At 41.6% G+C, this 24,104-nt stretch overlaps 1 protein-coding gene and 1 long non-coding RNA gene across 2 annotated transcripts in view; one reads left to right on the forward strand and one right to left on the reverse strand.

The window, feature by feature from the left end:
• Positions 1 to 931: 931 nt before the first annotated feature.
• The window catches only part of LOC117877622, a 73,852-nt gene continuing 50,679 nt past the window's right edge, over positions 932 to 24,104 (reverse strand). Inside the window, exon 3 of the long non-coding RNA XR_004645773.1 lies at positions 932 to 1,080. This is a non-coding gene — a long non-coding RNA (uncharacterized LOC117877622). The remainder of the gene's footprint in view (positions 1,081 to 24,104) is intronic.
• The window catches only part of DLC1 (DLC1 Rho GTPase activating protein), a 156,324-nt gene continuing 145,301 nt past the window's right edge, over positions 13,082 to 24,104 (forward strand). Inside the window, exon 1 of the mRNA XM_034770865.1 lies at positions 13,082 to 13,371. Coding sequence (XP_034626756.1) covers positions 13,233 to 13,371 — 139 coding nt within the window. The 5' untranslated portion in view covers positions 13,082 to 13,232. The remainder of the gene's footprint in view (positions 13,372 to 24,104) is intronic.

Raw genomic sequence — 24,104 nt, forward strand, 5'->3', positions numbered from 1 at the left:
TGGTTTCGCTGAGGTCTAACCGAGTCAGTAAACTGTGCCAGCGCGCTTTTAACCATCCAAAGGCACATTCTACCACCATTCTGCACTTGCTCAGCCTATAGTTGAACAGCTCCTGACTACTGTCCAGGGTGCCTGTGTATGGCTTCATGAGCCATGGCATTAAGGGGTAAGGTGGGTCCCCAAGGATAACTATAGGCATTTCAACATCCCCAATGGTTATTTTCTGGTCTGTAAAGTAAGTCCCTTGCTGCAGCTGTTCACACAGACCAGAGTTCCTAAAGATGCGAGCGTCATGTACCTTTCCCGGCCATCTCACATTGATGTTGGTGAAATGTCCCTTGTGATCCACCTGTGCTTGCAGCACCATTGAAAAGTACCCCTTTTGGTTTATGTACTGGCCGCCTTGGTGGTCCGGTCCCAAGATAGATGGAACGCATATCTCTATCGCCCCACCACAGTTAGGGAATCCCATTGCAGCAAAGCCATCCACTATGACCTGCACATTTCCCAGGGTCACTACCCTTGATAGCAGCAGCTCAGTGATCGCATTGGCTACTTGGATCACAGCAGCCCCCACAGTAGATTTGCCCACTCCAAATTTATTCCCGACTGACCATTGGTGTTCCAAGCTTCCAGAGGACTATCACCACTCGCTTGTGAACTGTGGGGGCTGCTCTCATCTTGGTATTCTTGCACTTCAGGGCAGGGGAAAGCAAGTCACAAAGTTCCATGAAAGTGCCCTTACGCATGCAAAAGTTTCGCAGCCACTGGGAATCATCCCAGACCTGCAACATTATGCAGTCCCACCAGTCTGTGCTTGTTTCCCGGGCCCAGAATCAGCGTTCCACAGCATGAACCTGCCCCATTACCACCATGATGTCCAAATTACCAAGGCCTGTGTTTTGAGAGAATTCTGTGTCCGTGTCCTCATCACTCTCGTCACCGCACTGCCGTCGCCTCCTCGCCTGCTTTTGCAGGTTCTGGTGCTGCACACGCTGCAGGATAATGCGTGTGGTGTTTAAAGTGCTCATAACTGCCGCTGTGATCTGAATGGGCTCCATGTTTGCTGTGGAATGGCGTCTGCATGGAAAAAAGGCATGAAACGATTGTCTACCATTGCTCTCACAAAGGGAGGGGTCCTGACGACATGTACCCAGAACCACCCGTGACAATGTTTTTGCCCCATCAGGCATTGGGAGCTCAATCCAGACTTCCAATGGGCGGCGGAGACTGCAGGAACTGTGGGATAGCTACCACAGTGCAACGCTCCGAAAGTCGATGCTAGCCTCGGTACTGTGGACACACTCCGCCGACTTAATGCGCTTAGTGGGGACACACACAATCGACTGTATCAAATCGATTTCTGAAAGATCGACTTCTATTAAATCAACCTAATTTTGTAGTGTAGACATACCCTTAGATTTGCATTTCAGAACAATCCTGCTTGAAACTAATGATACACTACTCATCCTAGTGCTGAAAACTGACTCTAGCCACACAACCTGCCTTGGTATCAGGTATTGTAAATGAAAGGGATTGCAAATATAAGGAGATCTCCACAGTTAAAGGGTACATCCAGACTACCCAGGTATCGGCGGGTAGCGATCGATTTATCGGGGATCGATATATCGCGTATTTTTAAGATGCGATATATTGATCCTCAAACGCACTCCCCATCGACTCTGGAACTCCACCAGAGCGAGCGGCAGTAGCGGAGTCGACGGGGGAGCCGCGGCCGTCGATCCCGCGCCGTGAGGACCCAAGGTAAATTGATCTAAGATACTTCGACTTCAGCTACGCTATTCACGTAGCTGAAGTTGCGTATCTTAGATCGATTCCTCCCCCACCCCAGTTTAGACCAGCCCTAAGATAAGCAGTTAAAGGTATTTTGACACTACTATTATTCTGTTGTACAGTGATGCTTTCATGAGCTGCTGTAGCCTAGTACATCACATATGGCTTTAACAGAATGGAGCTTTAATAACTTTCTTCCTGTTTCAAGGACCCAGTTTTAAATTATCACATCATTCTCAAAGAACTTCCCATTTCCCCTCATTCATACACATTACTTCAGAAGTACCTGCCAGCAATTTGGGCATGGCTATATGCAGAATTCTGAGGATGGCTTAAGACTAATTACATGAGGAGCCGGTGAGGCCACCAGTGAGCAAAGCATAATGGAGCATTGAAGCCAAAGCTGTCTTGCAGTGAATACTGGTTTTGGTCACTGCTTAGTGTTTTGTATTTGTTTTTGATTGATTTATTTTTATCTATTTTTTTCACTTTGAGGACACAATACTCACTGATTTAATCTGTGATCCAAACAGATCACGTACACACATGCTTAACTTCAAACACAAGTCAATGGGACTACTTACATATTCAAAGTTAATAGTATGCTTAAAATTAAATGTGTGCATGTGATTTTCTGGATCAGGGCCATAATGTGCACACAGTGGCAAGCTTGTAAATGTCTGCTTGTATTTTAGTTAAATATTTTTTATTTAAAAATAATAAAAGTACAATCATACAAGTACTGAGCTACTCCACTTTGCTTATGTAAATCTGCCATCTTGGATTTATCAAACAACAAAAGACAAATAAGTGTCTTCCCAGGTGGAGTGTTTTAAGAGGATTTCCTCCAAGCTCTTTGCCAAGAGCAGTGTGGTTGTCTAGGTATGGAAGAGACTTTGGAAGAAAAATAAACCACAGTGAGTTTGGGGTATACCACAAAATGGTGCTAATGGAATAGCCTGGGTTGTTCTTTAAAACTTTACTGTAATGCTTTTTATTCATATATAAAGGTCCAGATAATCCCTGGCTATTGCATTAGAGCAAGCACACAAGGGGTAAAAGTCTTGCATGCCCTATGCAAGGGCCCAAGACAAATACTTGGAGAAATACAGGCATTGCTCTTTCTATGCACTCCCAGGGGAGTACATTGCCCTGGAGGAGTTGTTATGCCTCTTCCTCCACTTCAAAGCAGGCCAGGTGCTCCAAGGAGATTAGAATGCATATTTCCCCTCTGTGTTGGGAAATCCAGGAAACTCCCAGTAGGGCAGGGCAGTGGCCTATCATCTCCTGCTTAGGGCTATGCTCTAAATGCCACAATTAAATCCATGGTTGAGGCCTGTAAGGATATGTCTACACTGCAATTTGACACCCGTGGCTGGCTATGCCAGCTGACTCAGGCGGCTTGAGCTAAGGGTTTTTTTAACTGCAGTGTAGACGCTCAGGCTGCAGCCCAAACTCTGGGACCCTCCCACCTCCCAGGGTCCTAGAAACCGGGCTCCAGCCCGAGCCCCAACATCCGCACCTCAATTAAACAGCTCCTTAGACTGAGCCCCAGGAGTCTGAGTCAGCTGGCATCGGCCAGATGGAGGTTTTTAATTGCAGTGTAGACATATTCTAAGAGAATTCCCTGCATACCTTCACACCTTGCAAAGGTCTTTCATCCCCATTTCTTTCTACCTTCATGCCTAAGCTTCATTTTCATTTCCTAGCTCCTTTTATCTGCACTACGCATTGACCCTTGAGCATGTGACTGCATCCCAATGTTCTTCCTTAGCCACTTTGCCCCACACCACGTAAGTTGGAGGTTGGGGAATAAGAATGGAGGTGTGGCTCAATGTTACAGCTCTGATTTTTTCTGATTCGCAGGATGCTAATTTCAAAAGGGTAACCCCATGCTTTTCAGTAACCAGTAGACCAGGTTGGAAAATGGAATTTCCATTGTCTGGAAAATCTGACATTTTGAATTTTGTTTTCGTTCCAAATTGCAATGAAAAGTCAACATTTAAAAATATCTTGCTGAATAGAAATTCCAAAAATTTTCTGTTTGGAAGTATCAAAATGCTTCATTTTGATAAGTCAAAACATTTTCTGTAAATAATGTTAAAACATTATCATATAAAATATTAAATAGTATATATTATGAAATATATTGTAGAATAGAATTAACATTTTAATAGTCAAAATGAAGTGAATCTAAATGAGAAAGTTGAGGTGAAATGTTTTTTACCTTATTGAAATGAAATGTTTAGACTTAATTTAAACAAATGAGAAAGTCAAATGAAAAGAGACTTGTTTAAACTTTTTCCCATGAAAAATTTCTTCAAAATTGACACATTTCCACAAAACATTTCTATTTTGATGAAAATGCATTTTCCAGCAGAAAACTGTTCCATCAGAAAAATGTCAAGCAGCTTAAGTAACCAGACTGGTCATAACAAAAATTAAACACTTTCCTCCATAGCTCTGGGGGCTACATTAAGCAGTACTTGGGAATGCCTAACTACCAAGGCTATGGCTACACTATGCAGCTTTTAGTGACACGGCTGTGCCACTACAGCCATGCCGCTAAAAGCGGCTCTCTTTCCTGCCAACAAAAATCTTCCACCCTGCACAAGTGGCAGCGGTTTTGTCAGCAGGAGAGCGCTCCTGCTCCTGCTGACAAAGCGCTGCTCACACCAGTGCTTTTCGTCGGTAAAACTTTTGTCGTTCTGGGGCGGGGGGGAAGTTTAACACCCATGAATGACAAAAGTTTTTGCCATCAAAATGCCAGTGTAGACATAACCTAAGGGAAACACAATCCTTAAAACCTTTGTTTGGATTAATGTTTGCCAGCTAGGGATATGTGTCCATCTGTTCCTGTAGGAATTTCCCTAATTCTTTACAGTCTGCTGGGACTGGTAGCTTTAAAAATATTGAGCATCTGAGGATCTGATATGTATCAACATGCCATTTAACAATACAATACCAGCTTTCTATTGGAAAGTAGCCTTGGTTGAGCTCCAGTCTGAAAACTTTAAATTATGATCTTTAATGTTGTCGTAAATGGGTAAAAGCTTATTTAAAAGCTGATATGCTAAAGGTCCACTTTACAATCTGATCTCACCTACTGCACATGGTATGAGGTGTGAACTGGTGAACGTTGACATGCGTGCACAGCAGGTGATTTTACAAGATACACAATATTGTGTACCATGAATTTGAGCTCAGAATCACGCTTGTATTCTGGGATAGTTAACATTGAAGAGTTCTGCCATTGCTTTTATTTTAAATGATCGTGTCAATGACAGTCTGACACTCATAATGTCATTGGTTGCTTTGAGGAGGTCAAAGAATGTTTTCAATGCTAGCTAGCAGAAGCAGAAGCACCAAGGTAAAATTGTCTGGATTTGCCAATCTAGGAGAACTGTGTGACAGTTGCAGCCCTTGAAGAGGCCAGTCACTGATAGACCCCGAGGGACAACACAGCAGAGAGTGATGTAGCCACATGCAGCATAGGCAAACCCAAGAGTTGATGGACCAAGATAAACAAAAGGCCCCCAAGTCCTGAAGGCTGTGCCAAGCCAATACACACATGTAGGGGATCTCTGTGCATTCTGACCAATCCAGAGGGGAGGTAACCTAGTGTAACAAGATTATTTATGCAATTCTCCACCATTAGGTGCTGCCAAAGCCCAGAAATAAAAATGAGATCCCCACCCCCATCCAGCCAGTCCTTGATGAATCTGGGTTATCCTTTCTTTTGCAAGGACAAGAGGGGTTACTATTGCCCAGGTGTATTTGTGGCCCTTGCAGAACCCCCTGCAGGAGTGGGAGAAGAGGGGGAGGTATGGTGATGTGTGGACTTGGATCTGCTCAGACACTAATGTGTGGGATTGAGGGGTGACTGGAGGGGTTATATGGGTCTCCGTAGGTACCCTCTGCCCTCAATCATCCTGAGAAGGTGATATCTTTGGGCGTGTGGATTGCTGTTGCTGGCTGACAGCTCAGTTTCAGAGCCAGTTCTGGTGCAGCATGGAGAAGCTGATGGCTCATACCTTTCTTCCCAGCAGTCATTCAGTGAGGAGATCCCACCCTGGCAGAGAGACATTAAGGAAGCATTCACTTTCATTCACTGGTGATCGATTATCAAAAAGGGCAGTGGGGAAGGAGGAATCTGTAACTCCATTCCAGAGGAGGGTCAGAACTGGGTGACTGCAGAGCACACTTGTGATTGCTGATCATGGGGAGCCTCCACCATCTAGATTCCAATGTGGAGCCCAGCCAGGCTGCAGAGTTCTGCCCAGACCCACATCTACTGAATAGGACGTCAGGATTTGGCCCCTAAGATTTATTTTCCACCTGAAATTACACAAAACCTATTTCCAAAGCATGTGCTCTTGTCCTGTATGCATATATTGCTGCCTCCTGCCTGGTAGGGGAGGACAACTGGATTTTGAGGGTGACCTTGGAAGCATCCATCACCCTCCAGTTAAGCCCTGGACTACCAAGACTGTGTAAACAGAAGGCTGAGGCCATGCAAAACTGAAAGGAAAACTGAAGGCCCTGGGGAGGCTGATCTGGAGTGGCAGCCAGAAAGAACTGACCACCTCTCTCCCCTTGGGCCCTGGGTGGACCTGGTGGAGAGGGCGTGCCTGGGTCCCCCTATCCTTCCTATTAAGCCTAAAATCCTCCTCCCCACAACATCGTCTCAGCCATTCACTGAGACCCTGCAGCTCTCTTCCTGGCCCTGTGCATGGAACTGGAAGCATTTAACATAATGCTACCATGGTGGTTCCTGGACTTAATCTCTTACCTAGTAGCCTAAATTTGGCCGCTAGGACCTCTCTCCTACCTTTCCTTATGTCATTGGTACCTACATGTACCATGATCACCAGCTCCTCTCCAGCCCTGCATATAAGTCTGTCTAGATGTCTTGTGAGATCCACAACTTTCACACCTGGCAGGCAATTTACCATGTGGATCTCCTGGCCATTACAAACCCAACTAACTATATTTCTAATCATGGGGTTGGGATGGGGTTGGGAATCAGTTGACAGTTTCTAATGGTGCGGTCTTCTAGTCTGGGAAGGGAAATGCTTCTAAGGGAAATGGTGAAAGCCTCATTGCTTGTGATATTTGAAATTAGACTGGACAAATCACAGGGAAGTTTACTGAAAGAGGTTGACCTGCTTGGGTTGGTGAATCACCCTCATATGTAATTTCTGTCTCTAATTCCTACAATTCAACTAATTGTGCACAGTAATGGGCTTTGGTTGGAGGCCAGAAGTCATAGTGGACAGGCCACAGCCAAACAGTCACCTTGACAAATCTTTTGGGAAAGGAGGAGTCTATACAGAAAGGATGGGCTCCACTTAAACCCCAAAACAGAACCAGGCTGTTAGCATGTAAAATTTAAAAGATTATATAGGGTTTTTCAAATTAAGTGCTGGAGGAAAGCATAGGAGCACACAGTTTGAGTAGAGACATCCCTTAGGGATAAACTTATTAAAGGGGAAACTCTACAAATTTCTTTCCTATCCTCTTTACTAGCATATAAAGTACGAGTAGGAGCTAGTATGGAACAATCAAACATAGAAAAGTCCCATTTAAATAGAACACATGAAGGTAAGCAACTGAATATTGACAAAATGTACAAGTGCTTACATACAAATGCTAGAAGTCTAAATACCAAGATGGGTGAACTAGAGTGACTGGCATTACATGAGGATATTAATACAATAGACGTTGTGGAAACTTGGTGGAATGAAGATAATCAATGGGATGCGGTTATATATACAAAATATATAGCAATGACAGCGTGGGTCGCGCTGGTGCAGGAGTGGCGCTACATGTGAAATAAAGTAGAGTTAAATAAAGTAAAAATCTTAAATGAATGAAACTGTACCATAGAATCTCTGTGGATAGCAATTCCAGCTTAAATAATAAGAGTCTAGCAGCAGGAACATATTACTGACCACCTGACCTGGATAGTGACCGTAATTATAAAATGTTCTGGGAGATTAGAGAGACTACAAAAGCAGAAAATGCAATACTAATGGGGGATTTCAACTACTCTCATATTGACTGGAGACATGTCAGCTCAGGAAGGGATGAGGAGATAAAATTTCTAGACACATTAAATGACTGCTTCCCTAGAACCCACAAGGTAAGAGACAGTTCTTGATTTAGTCTTAAGTTCGGCACAGGATCTGGTCCAAGAGGTGAATACAGTAGAACCTCAAAGATACAAACACCAGAGTTATGGACTGACCAGTCAACCAGACACCATGTGGAACCAGAAGTAAGCAATCAGGCAGCAGGGGAGACAAAAAACAAACAAACCAGCAAATACTGTACTGTGCCTGTATTGCATCTTAAAGGTAGACACATCTGGGCTGCCTGTCCCCTCTCCCACCTCCTGCTCACCACACGGGGGGCAACCACTTACAGGTAGGAGGTGAAGATGCTGAGGTAGTTTCACAGGCACAGTTGTGAGCCCCCCAAGCAGGCAGAGCAGGAGCAGTGCTGGGGTCTGTGCTGCTTTCCTGTAAACCATGGAGGGGGCAAGCTTGCACGCCCAGTCCAAGCCTGGGAAAAAAACTTCCCGAGGTCCTGCTGGAACTGGTCTGGAGTGTTTGCTGCTGGAGCTGGAGCCCAAGCTCCTGCCTGCATGATGCACTTGGAGGAGCAGCTCAGTTTTAAAGGGCCACAGCCCCAGGGTGCCTTACTCATCATCCTTGCAGCCAGGGGGCTAGAAGCAGCTGCCTGTCCCCACCCCCACTTGCTGGGCAGCCACTTACATGTAGGAGAAGAAGACTCTGAGGAACATCCCATAATGTCTTGTTCAGAGTTACGAACAACCTCTATTCTCAAGGTGTCTGTAATTCTGATGTTCTACTGTATAGCCGAACAGTTCAATAATAGCGACCATAACGTGATTAAATTTAACATCCTTATAAGAAACCACCCATTTAACATCCAATAAAAGGGAGCTACAAAAAATGAGGAAGCTAGATAAACAGAAATTAAAAGGAATAGTCACAAGAGTGAAACGCCTTCAAACAGCATGGAGACTATTTAAAAACACCATAATAGAGGTTCAAATTAAATGTATACCCAAATTAAAAAAAACTGTAAGAAGACCAAAAAATGCCACCATGCCTAAACAGCAAAGTAAAAGAGATGCTTAGAGGCAAAAAAGCATCCTTTAAAAAGTGGAAGTAAAGTCCTACTGAGGAAAATAGAAAGGAGCATAAATGCTGGCAAGTCAAGTGTAAAAGTAAAATAAGGCAGGCCAAGAAAGAATTTTAAGAGTACTTAACTGAAGACATAAAAACTAACAGGAAAAAAAATTTAAGTACATCAGAAGCAGGAAGCCTGCCAAACAATTAGTGGAGCCACTGGATGATGGAGATGCTAAAGGAGCAGTCAACGAAGACAAAGTTGTTGCAGAAAAGCATTGGTCTTCGCTGAAGAGGATATGGGGGAGATTCCCACACCTGAGCCACTCTGTTTAGGTGATACATCTGAGGAATTGTCCCAGAATGAGCTGTCAGTAGAGGAGGTTTTGGATAAATTAAACAGTAATAAATCACCAAGACCAGATGGTATTCACCCAAGAGCTCAGAAGGAACTCAGATATGAAGTTGCAGAAGTACTAACTGTGATATGTCACCTATCTCTTAAATCGTCCTCTGTACCAGTTGACTGGACGGTAGCTAATGTAACACCTTTTTTTTTAAAAAGGCTCCAGAGGTGATCCTGGTAATTACAGGGCAGTAAACCTAACTTTATTATCGGGAAAATTGGTTGAAACTATAGCAAAGAACAGAATTATCAGACATATAGATGAACACAATAAGTTGGGGAAGAGTCAACATGGATTTTGTAAAGGGAAATCATGCCTCACCAATCTATTAAAATTATTTGAGGATGTCAGCAAGCATGTGGACAAGTGTTATCCAGTAGAAATAATGTTTTTGGACTTTCAATAAGCCTTTGATAAGGTCCCTTACCAAAGGCTCTTAAGCAACTAAGAAGTCATGTGATGAGAGGGGAAGATCCTCTCCTGGATCAGTATCTGGTTGAATGATCAGAAACAAAGGGTAGGAATAAATAGTTTTCACAGTGGAGGGAGATAAATAGATGAGTCCCCCAAGGATCTGAATTGAGACCAGTGTTGTTCAACATATTAATAAATGATCTTGAAAAAGGGGTAAATAGTGAGGTGACAAAACTTGCAGATGATACAAAATTACTCAGGATAGTTAAACCCAAAGCTGACTGCAAAGAGTTACAAAGGGATTTCACTAAATTGGCCAATTGGGCAACAAAATGGCAGATGGAATTCAATGTTGATAAGTACAAAGTCATGCACACTGCAAAAAATAATCCCAGCTACACATACAAAATCATGGGCTCTAAATTAGCTGTTACTGCACAAGAAAGAGAACTTGGAGTCATTGTGGATAGTTCTCTGAAAACAGCCACTTAATGTGCAATGGCTAGCTAATAGAATGTTAGAAACCATTAGGAAAGAGAGAGAAAATATCATAATGCCAAGATATAAATTCATGGTGTGCCCACACCTTGAATACTGTGTGCAGTTCTGGTTGCCCCATTTCAAAAAAGATATATTAGAACTGAAAAAGGTTCAGAGAAGGGCAATGAAAATAAGGGTATGGAACAGCTTCCATAAGAGGAGAGATTAGAAAAGACCTGAACTGTTCATTTTAGAAAAGTGATGACTAAGGGGGTATGATAGAGTTCTATACAATCATGAAGTGTATGGAGAAAGTGAATAGGGAAGTGTTATTTTCCTCTTCACATAACACAAGGGGAATACATAACACAACTAGGAATCACCCAATGAAATAAATAGGAAAAACGTTTAAAACAAAAGGAAGTACTTCTTCACACAACACACAGTCAACCTGTGGAATTCATTGCTGGGGGTGTTGTGAAGGCCAAAAGTATAACTGGGTTCAAAATTAGAAAAGTTCATGAAAGATATGTTTGTCAAGACAGACAGAGAACCCTCAACCATGCTTCTAGTTGTTCCTGTCACTTTACACTGACATTACAGACTGAAACTTAATAGGTTTCAGGGAGAGACGCAGAGTGACAGACCTGGAATCTTATTATATAAATGTATCTCAGATTTCTTCCTCTGACAATATATTTCCTTTGGATTATTTTCTCCCTAGAAGCATCAGTTAATGGTTTTCCAAAATCCATCTCATTTTATTTCCTGATCATATTTCTAACTTCTCTATATTATCTTAGTGTTTTATGTACCCACAGTTGTTTGCAGCACCTTCCATATTAGTATCACCTGAAAATTGAATTAAATTCTTTGCATTACCTCTTTAAGATTATTACTGAAGATGTTAAGTAACATCAGACCAGTAATGCCCCACTAGTCACCTTCATCCAATTTGTTGTGTTTTATTACTTTCTTTATTCTTTGTTTGCTCGTTCTGACAGTTTCTAAACCAAGTTCTTGAACTTTCAACTATTTTAATTGATACTTTGAATTAATACTTCGAAATTCCAAATTTCTACATGTGTGCTGACAGTTCAGAAGCCACAGAAATGTATAAGGCATGGAGCTATGATACAACCATATTCAGTACATCCAACCCTTTGGTTAACACGCTTGGTAAAATGAGCAATTCTGGGCTTTAAGACAAACTAATGTTTCTGTTCTCTCTCCACCTGCTCTTTTCCACTTTGGCCCAGTGTGGCTCAGATAAGTTATGGAGATACATTTATCGAGTACTAGAGTTGAGGATAATGCCGCCATCTCTACTACAGGTGCATCTATATTAGGAAAATGTGTGTTTTTCTGTATTGGTGCATCTCCACCATTGATCGAAATAGTGGAAGATGTGGGGCTGTTTGGAATAATTAGTTCTACTACTCTGAGTAAGGTTAGATGACACTATGGTCAAAATGCCTGCACTTGTCTCTGTTGGCACTTCCATTGTAACTATAAATGCTGAGCTGTGTGGGAGCAGAAGAACCTTACAGATTATCTCAGTGCACACCCCAGAAGGCTCAGATGTCTACACAAAGAGGGCTTTTTCAGCCTACGTTACACAAACATAGAGCTAAATTCTACTCTCACTTATACCACTATAAATCCTGGGGACTTCTGTTCCGATCAGTGAAGTAGTTCCCAATTTACACTAGTGTAAACAAGATCAGAATTTGGCCCACAAGAAATAATGACAACAGACAAAGATGGAGGAAAAGATAACAACAAATAGGAAGGTGTGAAGTGGAAATGATTTCTATGCCTATTGAAAGAACAGTTCTTTGCACTTGAGAATAAAGTATAAAAGAGTAGGACATCCCCTCCTCCTCAGGGTAGAATCTCTGGTCCTGATTCTGCAATTTGATCTGTGTGGGCTGACCTGTATGTGAAGTTCATCAGTTAATTTTAATGATAGCACTATTTTCATGAGAAGTATTATTATCTGTTTTTAAAAGTTCAGTTGCTGCTGTAAAAATAAGGGACTCTGGCTTGAATTAACTCCAGGACAACCTGCCCCTTAAGTCCTGACACACACATCACTCTCATTGATTTCAAAGGAAATTAGACACGTGTAAGGTTTGTAGGCTGGGAGCACTGAGCTATTCACATATTGCCAGGGGCACTTCAGACACTGCCAGTGGAGAATCAACTCCCCCTTCATTCATTCTTTCATTAGGGAAGTACAAGGTCAAACTGAGCAAGGTCAAACTGGCTTCATTCAGGGTCACTGAAGTTTGCATGAACCTTTTAGAGTGTGGAGTCTTACATTCCCTTTTAGCTAAGATAGGAAGGACCCAATTCTGTCCCCCTCCCCTTACGTACTGTGACCAACAATACTACTTGTGGAGTAAGGAATTACTCAGTAGAAATAAGGATGGCAGAATCAGGCCCTAAATCATGTTGTCCCACAGACAGAATGAAATGTAAGAAAAATAAGGCAACGAAATAAAATAAATGAACCAAGTCAGAAAAAAATGGCTCTTTCCCATTTCTTACTTTTTTCCTCTCAAAAAAATGAAAGATTACCTGAAATGTCAGTTAAGCAGACATGTTATCTTAATAAATGAGCATGCAAGTATGTGCCCAGTAAGTTATTTGATTAAACAGGAAGCTAGAATCATATAGATATCCACAAATAAAGCTCCAAATCTAAACGAGTGTATCGTTAGCTCATTTGTAAGCCTTTCCAGATGTAGCAGCAGTTCTGACTTTGGCAGCTTTCCAGTAGGTTGCCTGCAGTCTGAGCTTTCCTGTGTCCGCAGTGAGAACTGCAATGCCTGAGTCTTGAAGGAAAGGGCTCCGCAAAGCTGACGACAAATTTTACAAAGTAACGACCTGCCTCGTGAAGGAAATTTCAGACAGATAACAGAGCAAAGAATGCCCCTTATCCTGTGGCCAAATTGCTGCAGTTTTCCTGTGGATGTGTGATACTCTGCACTGCATTATGGAACACCCAGTGAAAGCCCCTTTGAGAAGATCATTTAGTGATCATATCAGAGACTCTACTGCTAGAGCCCTGGATGTTATCTGGAAAAATACAAGAGACAGACGACTGGCAGGTGAGGAGGGGGTACAAAAACATGTTTTAAAATACACAGGGATAATTAGTGGTGTCATTTGCATAAGGTATGTCAGTGTCACTCCACAGTATTTACCTATTATTTTCTTTCAATGTCATGTTACTTCAGTGCTCCCCCTTCAGTGGGACTGCACAGGATTCTCCAGCTATGATCTTGTGATATATATTTGAAAGAGCAGGAACAATGGATGTAACGTTTCACTGTTGAAATGATGTTGTGAATCCCTCACAGTGAAGTTACTGAAGCATTTTATTTTGCTATTAAGTCAGCTTCTGTGCTCTATTGGTATGATATGCTTCAGTGAGTTGCATTACAGACTATTTCCTAGCCAAGAAGTATGTCAGTTGGAGTATCTGGGCTGTGCAGTGAAAGATTACTGGTATTTCCTTTGGCAAGGCTCTCAATGCTTTAAGGTCCAAGTGAGTGTCAGGTATGCCAGAGCCAGGTTTTTGAAATATAAATTAAGTACAACTATACAGTTACAATTCATATGCTCTTATTTTGGCTTACAAGATGCAAAACATGTGGCAAACCGTTATGGAGGCCTGGGGAAGAAAATAATTAACCAATTTTTTTTTCTGTTTGTTGTGTATCTCTGAGATCAAGTGCCTCTCATTCACATAAATGAAGGCTGTTGTTTTTATTGTCATAGCATTTAGATACCTCAGAAAAGGCAGCAGAAATACTCAATGGGTGTGGCATATAAGAAAGGTCACTTCAGTTTGTTTATTTACTTTTACTGGGAATTGCTTATTTTGAGGGACGGAGGGGATGTTTTTAATGATAGTGGCAAGTTAGTCATCACTGTGATGACCAAGAGAAAAACCTTTTGGATCCAATAATGTAAACTGAATGCTTACATCATTTTCATTTACTTGTCTGTAGGGAAAACAAGGGCAGCTAAATATTGCAAAAGCCTTTGTGATGGTGCACTAATGCCAGAAATTATTATATAAGATATTTTGGGGGAAGGATGGGCATAGATTATAAAGAAAAACATTTTAAAATGATATACTTTTTCTTCAAGACAATAATAAAAATACATTAATACTAGCAAATGGTGCAGCTCTCTAAGTTATAGTAAGTAAAACTATGTTATCTGGCAACAGTTTTGCCATCAGATTATGTGATTATGTGATATGCCTCATTATACAGTGGCAGGGATATAAATATGTTTTAAACCATAGTAGAACTTCGGCCTGCTGTGCTAGTTATTAGGTAGCAGGATTATTTCTGTGGCTGTTTCCACAGATGCCACATCTTACTATGTAGCCTTTAATTATTTTTAGATTTCTGAGATCCCTTAAAAACACCCATTTCCTTCACTTTACCTTCCTCCACTGAGTTTTACAAAAGAGGACCATGTCACTAGAGATGGAAATGTTGCATTTAAAGCTCCACACCTTAATGTGTCAACAGCTAAACATAAGCTTGCCAGTGTCATTAAAGGGCAAGACACCAACCTTGCTTCCATGATCAATTTAATTTAGCAGTCAGCCATGGACTGAGTATCATGTCCCTACTGTCTTACAGAGACAGATGGGTTGGAGAAGGGACACTGGATTTTTCTCTATGGAAAAGCATTGTGGGACATGGTATAAGAGCCACAACATTAGGACCTGTTGCAGTCAAAAGCAAAGTGGGTGTAAGACAATTGGATACAATGACAGGGGGAAAAGTGGATAGGTTCAATGAAAAAGCTAGGAGGTTATGCAATATCTAGAAGAGTGAGGCTGGGTTGGCTGAGTGGTCCTTTATGTTTAATATTTTCTTATTTTCTAATCTGGGTGTTGCCAGGTCATCTGGATATTTGTTTACCCTTGGAACTTGTTTTCATTCCATCTGCTAGAGATGTTTGTGTGAAACGTTTTGAGTAAGCTTTTCAATTTACAGTTAAACCTGGTATGGCATTTACATCAACAAGCTCCAAGAATGTCTGGCTTACTTCCAAATAAGACAACAACAACAAACTCCCTTGTCTTCTACAAAATTGTTTTCCATCCATTGGTTCACACAGAAAAACATGTAATGACACAGGTAATTTGTGCCTTCCCACAGCGAGTGACATATCCATGAAAATATGTAGGTTTTATCAGGACACAAAAAGACTTTGTTAAATATATATATATATATATATGTGCATATGATTGACAAATATCTGAGGAATACACTACTGCTAATTTATTTTTGGGGGCTGTCACATTCCTAGAAATGAGTGAACATGTAACCCTTCAACCTCTTAAAATATGTGGATAAGCGTGGGTATGTTTTTATTCTTGATGGCAAACGTTTGTGAGCAGCCACCGTTTTTATCAATACAGTGCTTAGATGTTGGAGTGCCCTTAAAAGTAGTGAGCATTCCATTTTTCAGGCTGTGCTGGTGATCTGAGAGTTGACAAGTACAATAATACATCGGGATTGTTGTCAGCCAAATCGCTTGATTTAATCATCAAGCTGGTACCCAGATATACAATGCTATTACTGGATGAGATCAATAGAGAGACAATAAGAAGCACAAAACATCAAATAACTTTATGCTGGTCTATTGATTTACAGTATTAGAAGTACATGAAGAGTACATGACACTAAAATCAATATTGCAATTAGATAAGCAAACTTTCTTATCAGGAAGCACCTTAAAAAGCACAGGGTCCAAGTAACTAACAAGGGAAAGAAGAAAATGTGAAAAACTCATTCCTTGTGACATATGCAATAAGAAAATCATCTGAACAATGTTCTGCCTTGGAGTGGCCAAAAGTTATCAAAGATGTATGTCTGTGCACAGTAATGGCCAATCCTGCAATTCAGTCCAACACAAGGATCAGACAGCTAGAAACATCTACTGTAAACTTTTGGGCAGCCAAGTAAAGAGGATATCCTGGAAAAATACCATCATGGAGAAAAAAGAAGAGAGATTTCCCAAAAATATCCTGACATAAATATTATATGCTGAACTGTAAATGACACCGTGATTCGTGCATCTCATGCATAGCAAAAAACTTATCAATTATTAAAAATAATTCATGGAATTAAGAAATGTTTTTGACTACAAAATGACCTGTCATGCTGGTGTGCTGAAAAGGGGCTGAAAAGGGATCTGGACCCTCTTCTCACCACATCCCCCTCCCTCAGTCTACCGCAGCCATGAGGTAGGATACCCTGCATTGCTCCTCTGTGAAGGAACAGTGAGGTGCACTACAAGTTGCTTTCACCATGGTCCCCCAGGAGCCAACCTGGACTATGCTGGCAGGATGACTCATGACCTTCTGCCCTGTTCAACTCTTCTTCCACACTCTCCCACCACCCTGCGTAAGGACAGGATATTGCTTTTACAGTCCAGCAACATTCAATAAATCAGGAATCATTGCAATGCCAAGCCAGCAGTGTTGTTGTGGGGATGTCAAGTGGGAGCATCATTTACCTATTGAAGGGGGATGAAAAAAGCATGTTTGTCTTGGATTATTCATTGCTATATAATCCACACTTCATAATTATTTTTCAGAGTGAACTTCAGTAGTCATGAAAGTGAAGGGATCTCTACTTGCAGCTAATACTAACTAATGGGGGGAGGGGGAGAAGGGAGCGGTGTGCACACATGAACACACACAAAATCTAACATTGTATGATCTTAGAATGTTGAAAACTAGTGCTGTCAATTAATCGCAGTTAACTCATGCGATTAACTCAAAAAAATTAATCGTGATTAATCGCATTTATAACAATAGAATACCAATTGAAATTTATTAAATATTTTTGGATATCTTTCTACATTTTCAATATTGATTTCAATTACAACACAGTATACAAAGTGCACAATGCTCAGTATATTTTTTTTATTACAAATATATGCACTGTAAAAATGATAAACAAAATAAATACTATTTTTCAATTCACTTCATACAAGTACTGAAGTACAATCTCTTTATCGTGAAAGTGTAACTTACAAAGGCAGATTTTTTTGGTTACATAACTGCACTCAAAAACAAGAGTGTAAAACTTTAGTGCCTACAAGTCCACTCAGTCCTACTTCTTATGCTGCCGATCGCTAAGACAAACAAGTTTGTTTACATTAATGGGAAATACTGCTACCTGCTTCTTACTTACAATGTCACCTGGAATGGAGAACAGGCGTTCGCATGGCACTTTTGTAGCCGTTGTTGCAAGATATTTACATGTCAGATATGCTAAACATTCATATGCCCCTTCATGCTTCGGCCACCATTCCAGAGGACATGCGTCCATGCTGATGATGCTTGTTAAAAAAATAATGTGTCAATAAAATTTGTGACTGTACTCCTTTGGGGGGGGGGGAGAATTGTATGTCTCCTGCTTTGTTTTACCCACATTCTGCATGTATTTCATGTTATAGCAGTCTCAGATGATGACCCAGCACATGTTCGTTTTAAGAACACTTTCACAATAGATTTGACAAACCGCAAACTACCAATGTGAGATTTCTAAAAATAACTACATCACTCAATCCAAAGTTTAAGAATCTGAAGTGCCTTCCAAAATCTTAGAGGGATGAGTTGTGGAGTATGCTTTTAGAAGAGCAACACTCTGATGTGGAAACTACAGAACCCAAACCACCAAAAAAGAAAATCAACCTTCTGCTTGTGGCATCTGATTCAGATGATGAAAATGAACATGTGTCAGTCCACACTGCTTTGGATTGTTATCAAGCAGAACCCATCATCAGCAAGGAAGCATGTCCTCTGGAATGGTGGTTGAAGCATGAAGGGACATATGAATCTTTAGCGCATCTGGCACATAAATAACTTTCAACACCAGCTACAACAGTGCCATTCGAATGCCTGTTCTCCCTTTCAGGTGACATTGTAAACAAGAAGCAGGTAGCATTATCTCCTGCAAATTGTAACCAACCTTGTTTGTCTGAGTGATTGGCTGAACAAGAAGTAGGACTGAGTGGACTTGTAGGCTTTAAAGTTTTACATTGTTTTATTTTTGAATGCATTTTTTTAACATAATTCTACATTTGTAAGTTCAACTTTCATAATAAAGAGATTGCACTACAGTACTTGTATGAGGTGAATTGAAAAATAATTTTTTTTTGTTTTTTACAGAGCAAATATTTGTAATCAAAAATAAATATAAAGTGAGTACTGTACACTTTATATTCTGTGTTGTAATTGAAATTAATATATTTGAAAATTTAGTAAACATCCAAAAATATTTAAAATAAATGGTATTCTATTGTTGTTTAACAGTGCGATTAATCGCGATTAAAAATTAATTGCAATTAATCGCGCGATTAAAAAAATTTATTACTTGACAGCCCTATTGAAAACTAATCCATCAAACACAAGTAAAATAATAAGAGCATTTTCCATTGCTAGGACGCAGTGTGCAAGCACCTCAAGATACAATCTGCCTGTGTATATCTGTCCCTATCTATAAGGTTGCTGGTCAGGTCCTAGGCATCAGTATAGAATATCAATTGAATTATATTGTTTGAAGATTTTACAAAGTGAAAAAAATGGTCAGTAGGTACTACAATAGCCAACCAAAACAGATTTAAAGACAGGTCTCAAAAGGTGATTTTTATTTACGGACCAACATTTTAAAACTGGGGGACAGATTCTCAGTTGATGTAAATTGTCATAGCCTTTTGACCACAATGGACTTCAGCTGGGGATCTGGCCCTGGGTGTCTAAAGATAGGCATCTAATCTGCATTTAGATATTTTAGGGCTTGTCTCCACAGTGCATTAGTCTGCACAGAGGGGTGTAAATTGTAATACATGATAGCATGTCAGACACTAACTGGCTCGCATGGCCCCTGCTGCTACACACTAAAAGCTGCTTAGTCTGCCTTAGTGTCCCATTTCAAAATGTACTACATTAACGTGCACTAGGGAACTTTTAGTGTGCACCAGCAGGGTCTACACAGGCCAGTTAGTGCACAACACATTGATGCACACTAGAGTTTACGCCCCTCTAGAGTGGACTAATGCATCATGTAGACAAGCCCTTGGTAAGGTGCCTGATGTTTCAGAAGTACTGACCACCTTCTACTCCAACAAGCATTACCCTGGTGTATCTGAGTATAGAATATTGCCTGAAAAGTGTAGCTGTACAAATATTTTAAAAGTTGAAAATAAACATGTTGAAAGGCTTGAAGGATGTTTTGCATTTTATTTCATTTTATTTTCACAATCTTTTTAATTCGTAACTATTATATTTAAGTTGTAATATAAGGAGGGTTCTTTAACAAAATTGGAATAACCTCTCTAGTGAAAGGCAACATGGTAGTACAGAATTGAATTACAGTACAGTATTTACATCTGTTAAATTGTCTCAGTCTACATTCTGTGGCAGAACATAGAGCAGAGTGCCAATCAGAGGTGATGAACAAACAAGGGTGGGATTCAGAAATTCATGAGGAAGAGGAAAAGATTGAAAGAGTGTAATGGAAGGTCAGGGAGATAAGAAATTGAGATTTGTGAAGGATGGGAAGAGTAGCAAAGAGTAAAGGGGACAAAATGACACACAGTAATTCGTAGAATCATAGAAGATTAGGGTTAAAAGAGACCTCAGGAGGTCATCTAGTCGAACCCCCTGCTCAAATTAGGACCAACTCCAACTAAATCATCCCAGCCAGGGCTTTGTCAAGCCGGGCCTTAAAAACCTCTAAGGATGGAGATTCTACCACCTCCCTAGGTAACCCATTCCAGTGCTTCACCACCCTCCTAATGAAATAGTTTTTCCTAATATCCAACCTGGACCTCCCCCACTGCAACTTGAGACCATTGCTCCTTGTTCTGTCATCTGCCACCACTGAGAACAGCCGAGCTCCATCCTCTTTAGAACCCCCCTTCAGGTAGTTGGTTTTTCACTTTCATACATACTCACTCACCAGCATTGTTAGAAAAAAAGAAACAAATAAGGAACCTGCCCAACAGATCTTGAACAAACCCCCTATTTGAAATTAATTGACTTTTCAATAAAGGGCAGACCTAAATTCCTTACTAAAATGATTGGTAGATACCAGATGCTATACATAAAAGTTTAAAAGATGTATTGTTAACTCTTCTTAGAAAAGACTATTTTCAGACTGCAATGAAGAAAACAGGTTTCTGCAAGTTCAGATAAACTCTGTTCTCAAAATAGCTCCTCTCTTTTCTTTGTGTTATTTTCAGAGAAGGTAGAAAGATATTTGGTAAGTCCCTGCAAAATTAACTTTACTTTTGCATGTGTGTGCACGTGTATATGATAACTGGATAAATAGTTCAGTAGAGCTGGTTGAATATTTCTTTTGACATTTTTCTATTTTCAAAAACCAGAAACAACTAAGGAATTTTAATTAAATTTTAATTTTAATTTTTTTATTGTTTTTTTTTCTCTTCTTCTTTTTTAATATATATATATATATATTTGCTTAATAGGATTACTATTTTCTACAAAACTCTCTAATTCAATAGTCAAACTTTCTTCTGAATTTGGCCCAGTGTACCTCAGGCACCTAGTTTTACAAATGGAAGGATATAAGAAATAGTTAATCAATATGTGGCCTTATTACTCAGGAGTGGTGAGCTTCATAAATGTGTTTTGTATAAAAGATGATATTGTGCAAACATATTTTTGGTGACTATTGATCTACATTTTAAAAGAGATAGGCAAGTCGACATTTAGACACCCAGGATAAATAAATTGCAAGATTTTTCAGTGGTGCTGAAGAGGCACAGCTCCCATTGAAGTAACTGGCAGATTTGAGTGCCCACCATCTCTAAAAACCAGGCCTATGTAGCTAGACAGATGTAGCTATCTGTAGCTCTCTAGAAATATAAATGTAAAGATACATATGATGTGTGTATGAATATATAAATTGTTCATATATGACAGACAGATGGTATGTTAAATTTTTGTCTGCATTATTTAGCTATATAAAGCAGTTTGTGGTAGTTTTTATTTGAAAGACACTATGCATTGCATTTATCTTACCAAAGATTCAAAAAAAAATTTTAAAGACTAGAAAGGACCATTATGATCTCTTGTATAACACAGGCCATAGAGCCTCACCCTGTAATTTATGTATCAAGCCCATAACTTCTGTTTGAACTACAGCATATCTTTTCAGAAAGACATCAAGTCTTGATGTAAAGACTTCAAGGGATGAAGAGTCCACCACACCCCTAGGTAAGCTGTTCTAACAGCTAATTACCTCCCCCTTTAAAAATTTGTGCCACCTTTCTAGTCTGAATTTGTTTAGCTTCAGCGTCCAATCATGAGATTTTGTTATCCTTTTTTCTTGCTAGATTAAACTGTTGTCTACTACCAGAAATCTCTTCCTGATACAGGTACTTGTAGACAATGGTCAAATCACCTTTTAACCTTCTCTTGGATTAACTAAATAGATGAAGCTTCTTGAGTCTCTATAAGGCAGGTATTCCAGACCTCAAATCATTCTTGTAGTTCTTTACTGAGCCCTTCCCAATTTTTCAACATCCATAAATAAAGTGTGGACACCAGTACTGGACAGAGTATTCAGGTAATGATCTCACTAGTACCATTACTACTACTGAAAGTCGTCCTGGTTAACGTTGTTTCATTGTTATGTTGCTGATCAATTAGGGAACACGCTCGTTTAAAATTGTGTAATGCTCCTTTCTAACGTTGTTTGGCAGTCACCTGCTTTGTCTACTGCTTGCAGGAAGAGCAGCCCATTGGAACTAGCTGGTGGGGGCTTGGAACCGGGGTTGACCAGCAGCCCTTCCATCAGCTCCCCCTATCAGTTCCCCGCTCCCATAAGTTCCCTATGCATCAGCTGCCCAGCAGGCTAGCAATTGCAGCTGTCCCTCCCCCCACTGCCCACGTGCTGCTCCTGCCCTCTGCCTTGGAGCTGCTCCCCGAGACTCCTGCTTGCTGTGCAAGGGGGAAGGGAAGAAAGAGGGGTGCTAATGTCAGGGCATCCTCCTTCCCCCTGCTCTAGGGTTACCATTCGTCGGGATTTACCCGGACATGTCCTCCTTTTGTGTGCTAAAAATAGCGTCCGGGGGAATTTGTAAAGCACTCACAATGTCCGGGATTTCCCCACGGCAGAGCAGAGCCAGCGGCTGGGAGGGCTGCAGGGAAGTCCCAGGCTGGACTCAGGAGCAGCTGTAGAGGAGCCGGATCCACCCTGCATTCTGAGCCGGCAGCTCCCTTGCAGCCCAGTCCAGCAGCACTGTGCAGGGCCAGACCGGGTTTTGTTGTGCAGGGCCAGGGACCGGGTTTTGTTGTGCTGGGGAGCTCAGCCACGTGTCCGGCTCGGCTGCACAGAGCCCAACACTCTGTTCTGAGCAGCAGGGTAAGGAGGTCAGGGGGCAGGAAGGTTCTGGAGGTGGCAGTCAAGAAACGGGGGGGGGCTTTTTGGGGGGAGTGGAGAAAGTTTTGGGCAGTCAGGGTACAGGTAGGGGGTAGGGTCCTGGGGGGCAGTTGGGGGGGGTCTTAGGAGGGGGCAGTTAGGGGACAAGGAACAGGGAGTCTTAGGTAGGGGGTGGGGTTCTGGAGGGCAGTTAGGAGCAGGGGTCCCAGGAGGGGGCAGTCAGGGGACAAGGAGCAGGGGGGGAGTGTTTGGGAGTTCTGGGGGGGGCTGTCAGGTGGCAGGGGTGGGGAGATGGATCGGAGCAGTCAGGGGACAGGGAGCAGGAAAGTTGGACGTAGAGATCGGAACAGCGTCGGGGAGGGAAAGGGTGTGGGGAGTGGTTGGATGGGGCGTGGGAGTCCCAGGGGTCTGTCTGGGGGTGGGGGTGTGGATAAGGGTTGGGGCAGTCAGGGGACAAGAGGCAGGGAGGCTTAGATAGGGAGTGGAGTCCTGGGGGGCAGTTAGGGGCAGGGGTCCCAGGAGGGGGCAGTCAGGGGACAAGGAACGGGGGGAGGGTTGGGGGTTCTGGGGGGGCAGGAAGTGGGGGGGGCAGGGGCGGGGCTAGGGCGGGGCTCCTCCCGTCCTCTTTTTTTCTTGCTGAAATATGGTAACCCTACCCTGCTCCCCACTTACCCCATCTTCCATAGAGCAGGGGTGACACACCAGGGCTCAGGACGGAGGAAGCTTGCAGCAGCTGTGGTCTCAGCAAGCTGCTCTAATTAACAAGGCAGTGTACTTAAAGGGGAAATGTGCATATCTCCCTCCATTCCTGCTGCCTTGTAGAGTGAGAGAGTTAATCCTTGAGGGCTCAGCCAATTGCTAGTTTATCATTTAGCAGTAAGGGAAATATCCCCGCCTCTGACTCCTACACCTCAACCAAGTTTCACAATCATCATCACTGTGTATCAGTATTAAATTGTTTGTTTAAAACTTATACTGTGTGTGTGTGTGTGTGTGTGTGTGTGTGTGTGTGTGTGTCTATATATATATATAGAGAGAGAGAGAGAGTCTTTTGTCTGGTGAAAAAAATTTCCCTGGAACCTAACCCTCTCATTTACATTAATTCTTATGGGGAAATTGGAGTCGCTTAACATCATTTCGCTTAAAGTCGCATTTTTCAGGAACATAACTCCAACGTTAAATGAGGAGTTACTGTACAGAGGCAATACCACCTGCCTACTCCTGTTTGGTGATTGCCTGTTTGGCAACAACATCGCACTGGCAGATCAGTTCGGTTGGTTATCCACATAATACCTAAGTCCTTTTCAGTTTTACTGCATTCAAAGATATTGTCTGCTGTCTTGTAAGTGTGACCTACATTCTTCGATTCTAGATGCCCTTACATTTGA

Source organism: Trachemys scripta, chromosome 5, assembly GCF_013100865.1.
Source record: "Trachemys scripta elegans isolate TJP31775 chromosome 5, CAS_Tse_1.0, whole genome shotgun sequence".
Classification (NCBI taxonomy): domain Eukaryota; kingdom Metazoa; phylum Chordata; order Testudines; family Emydidae; genus Trachemys; species Trachemys scripta.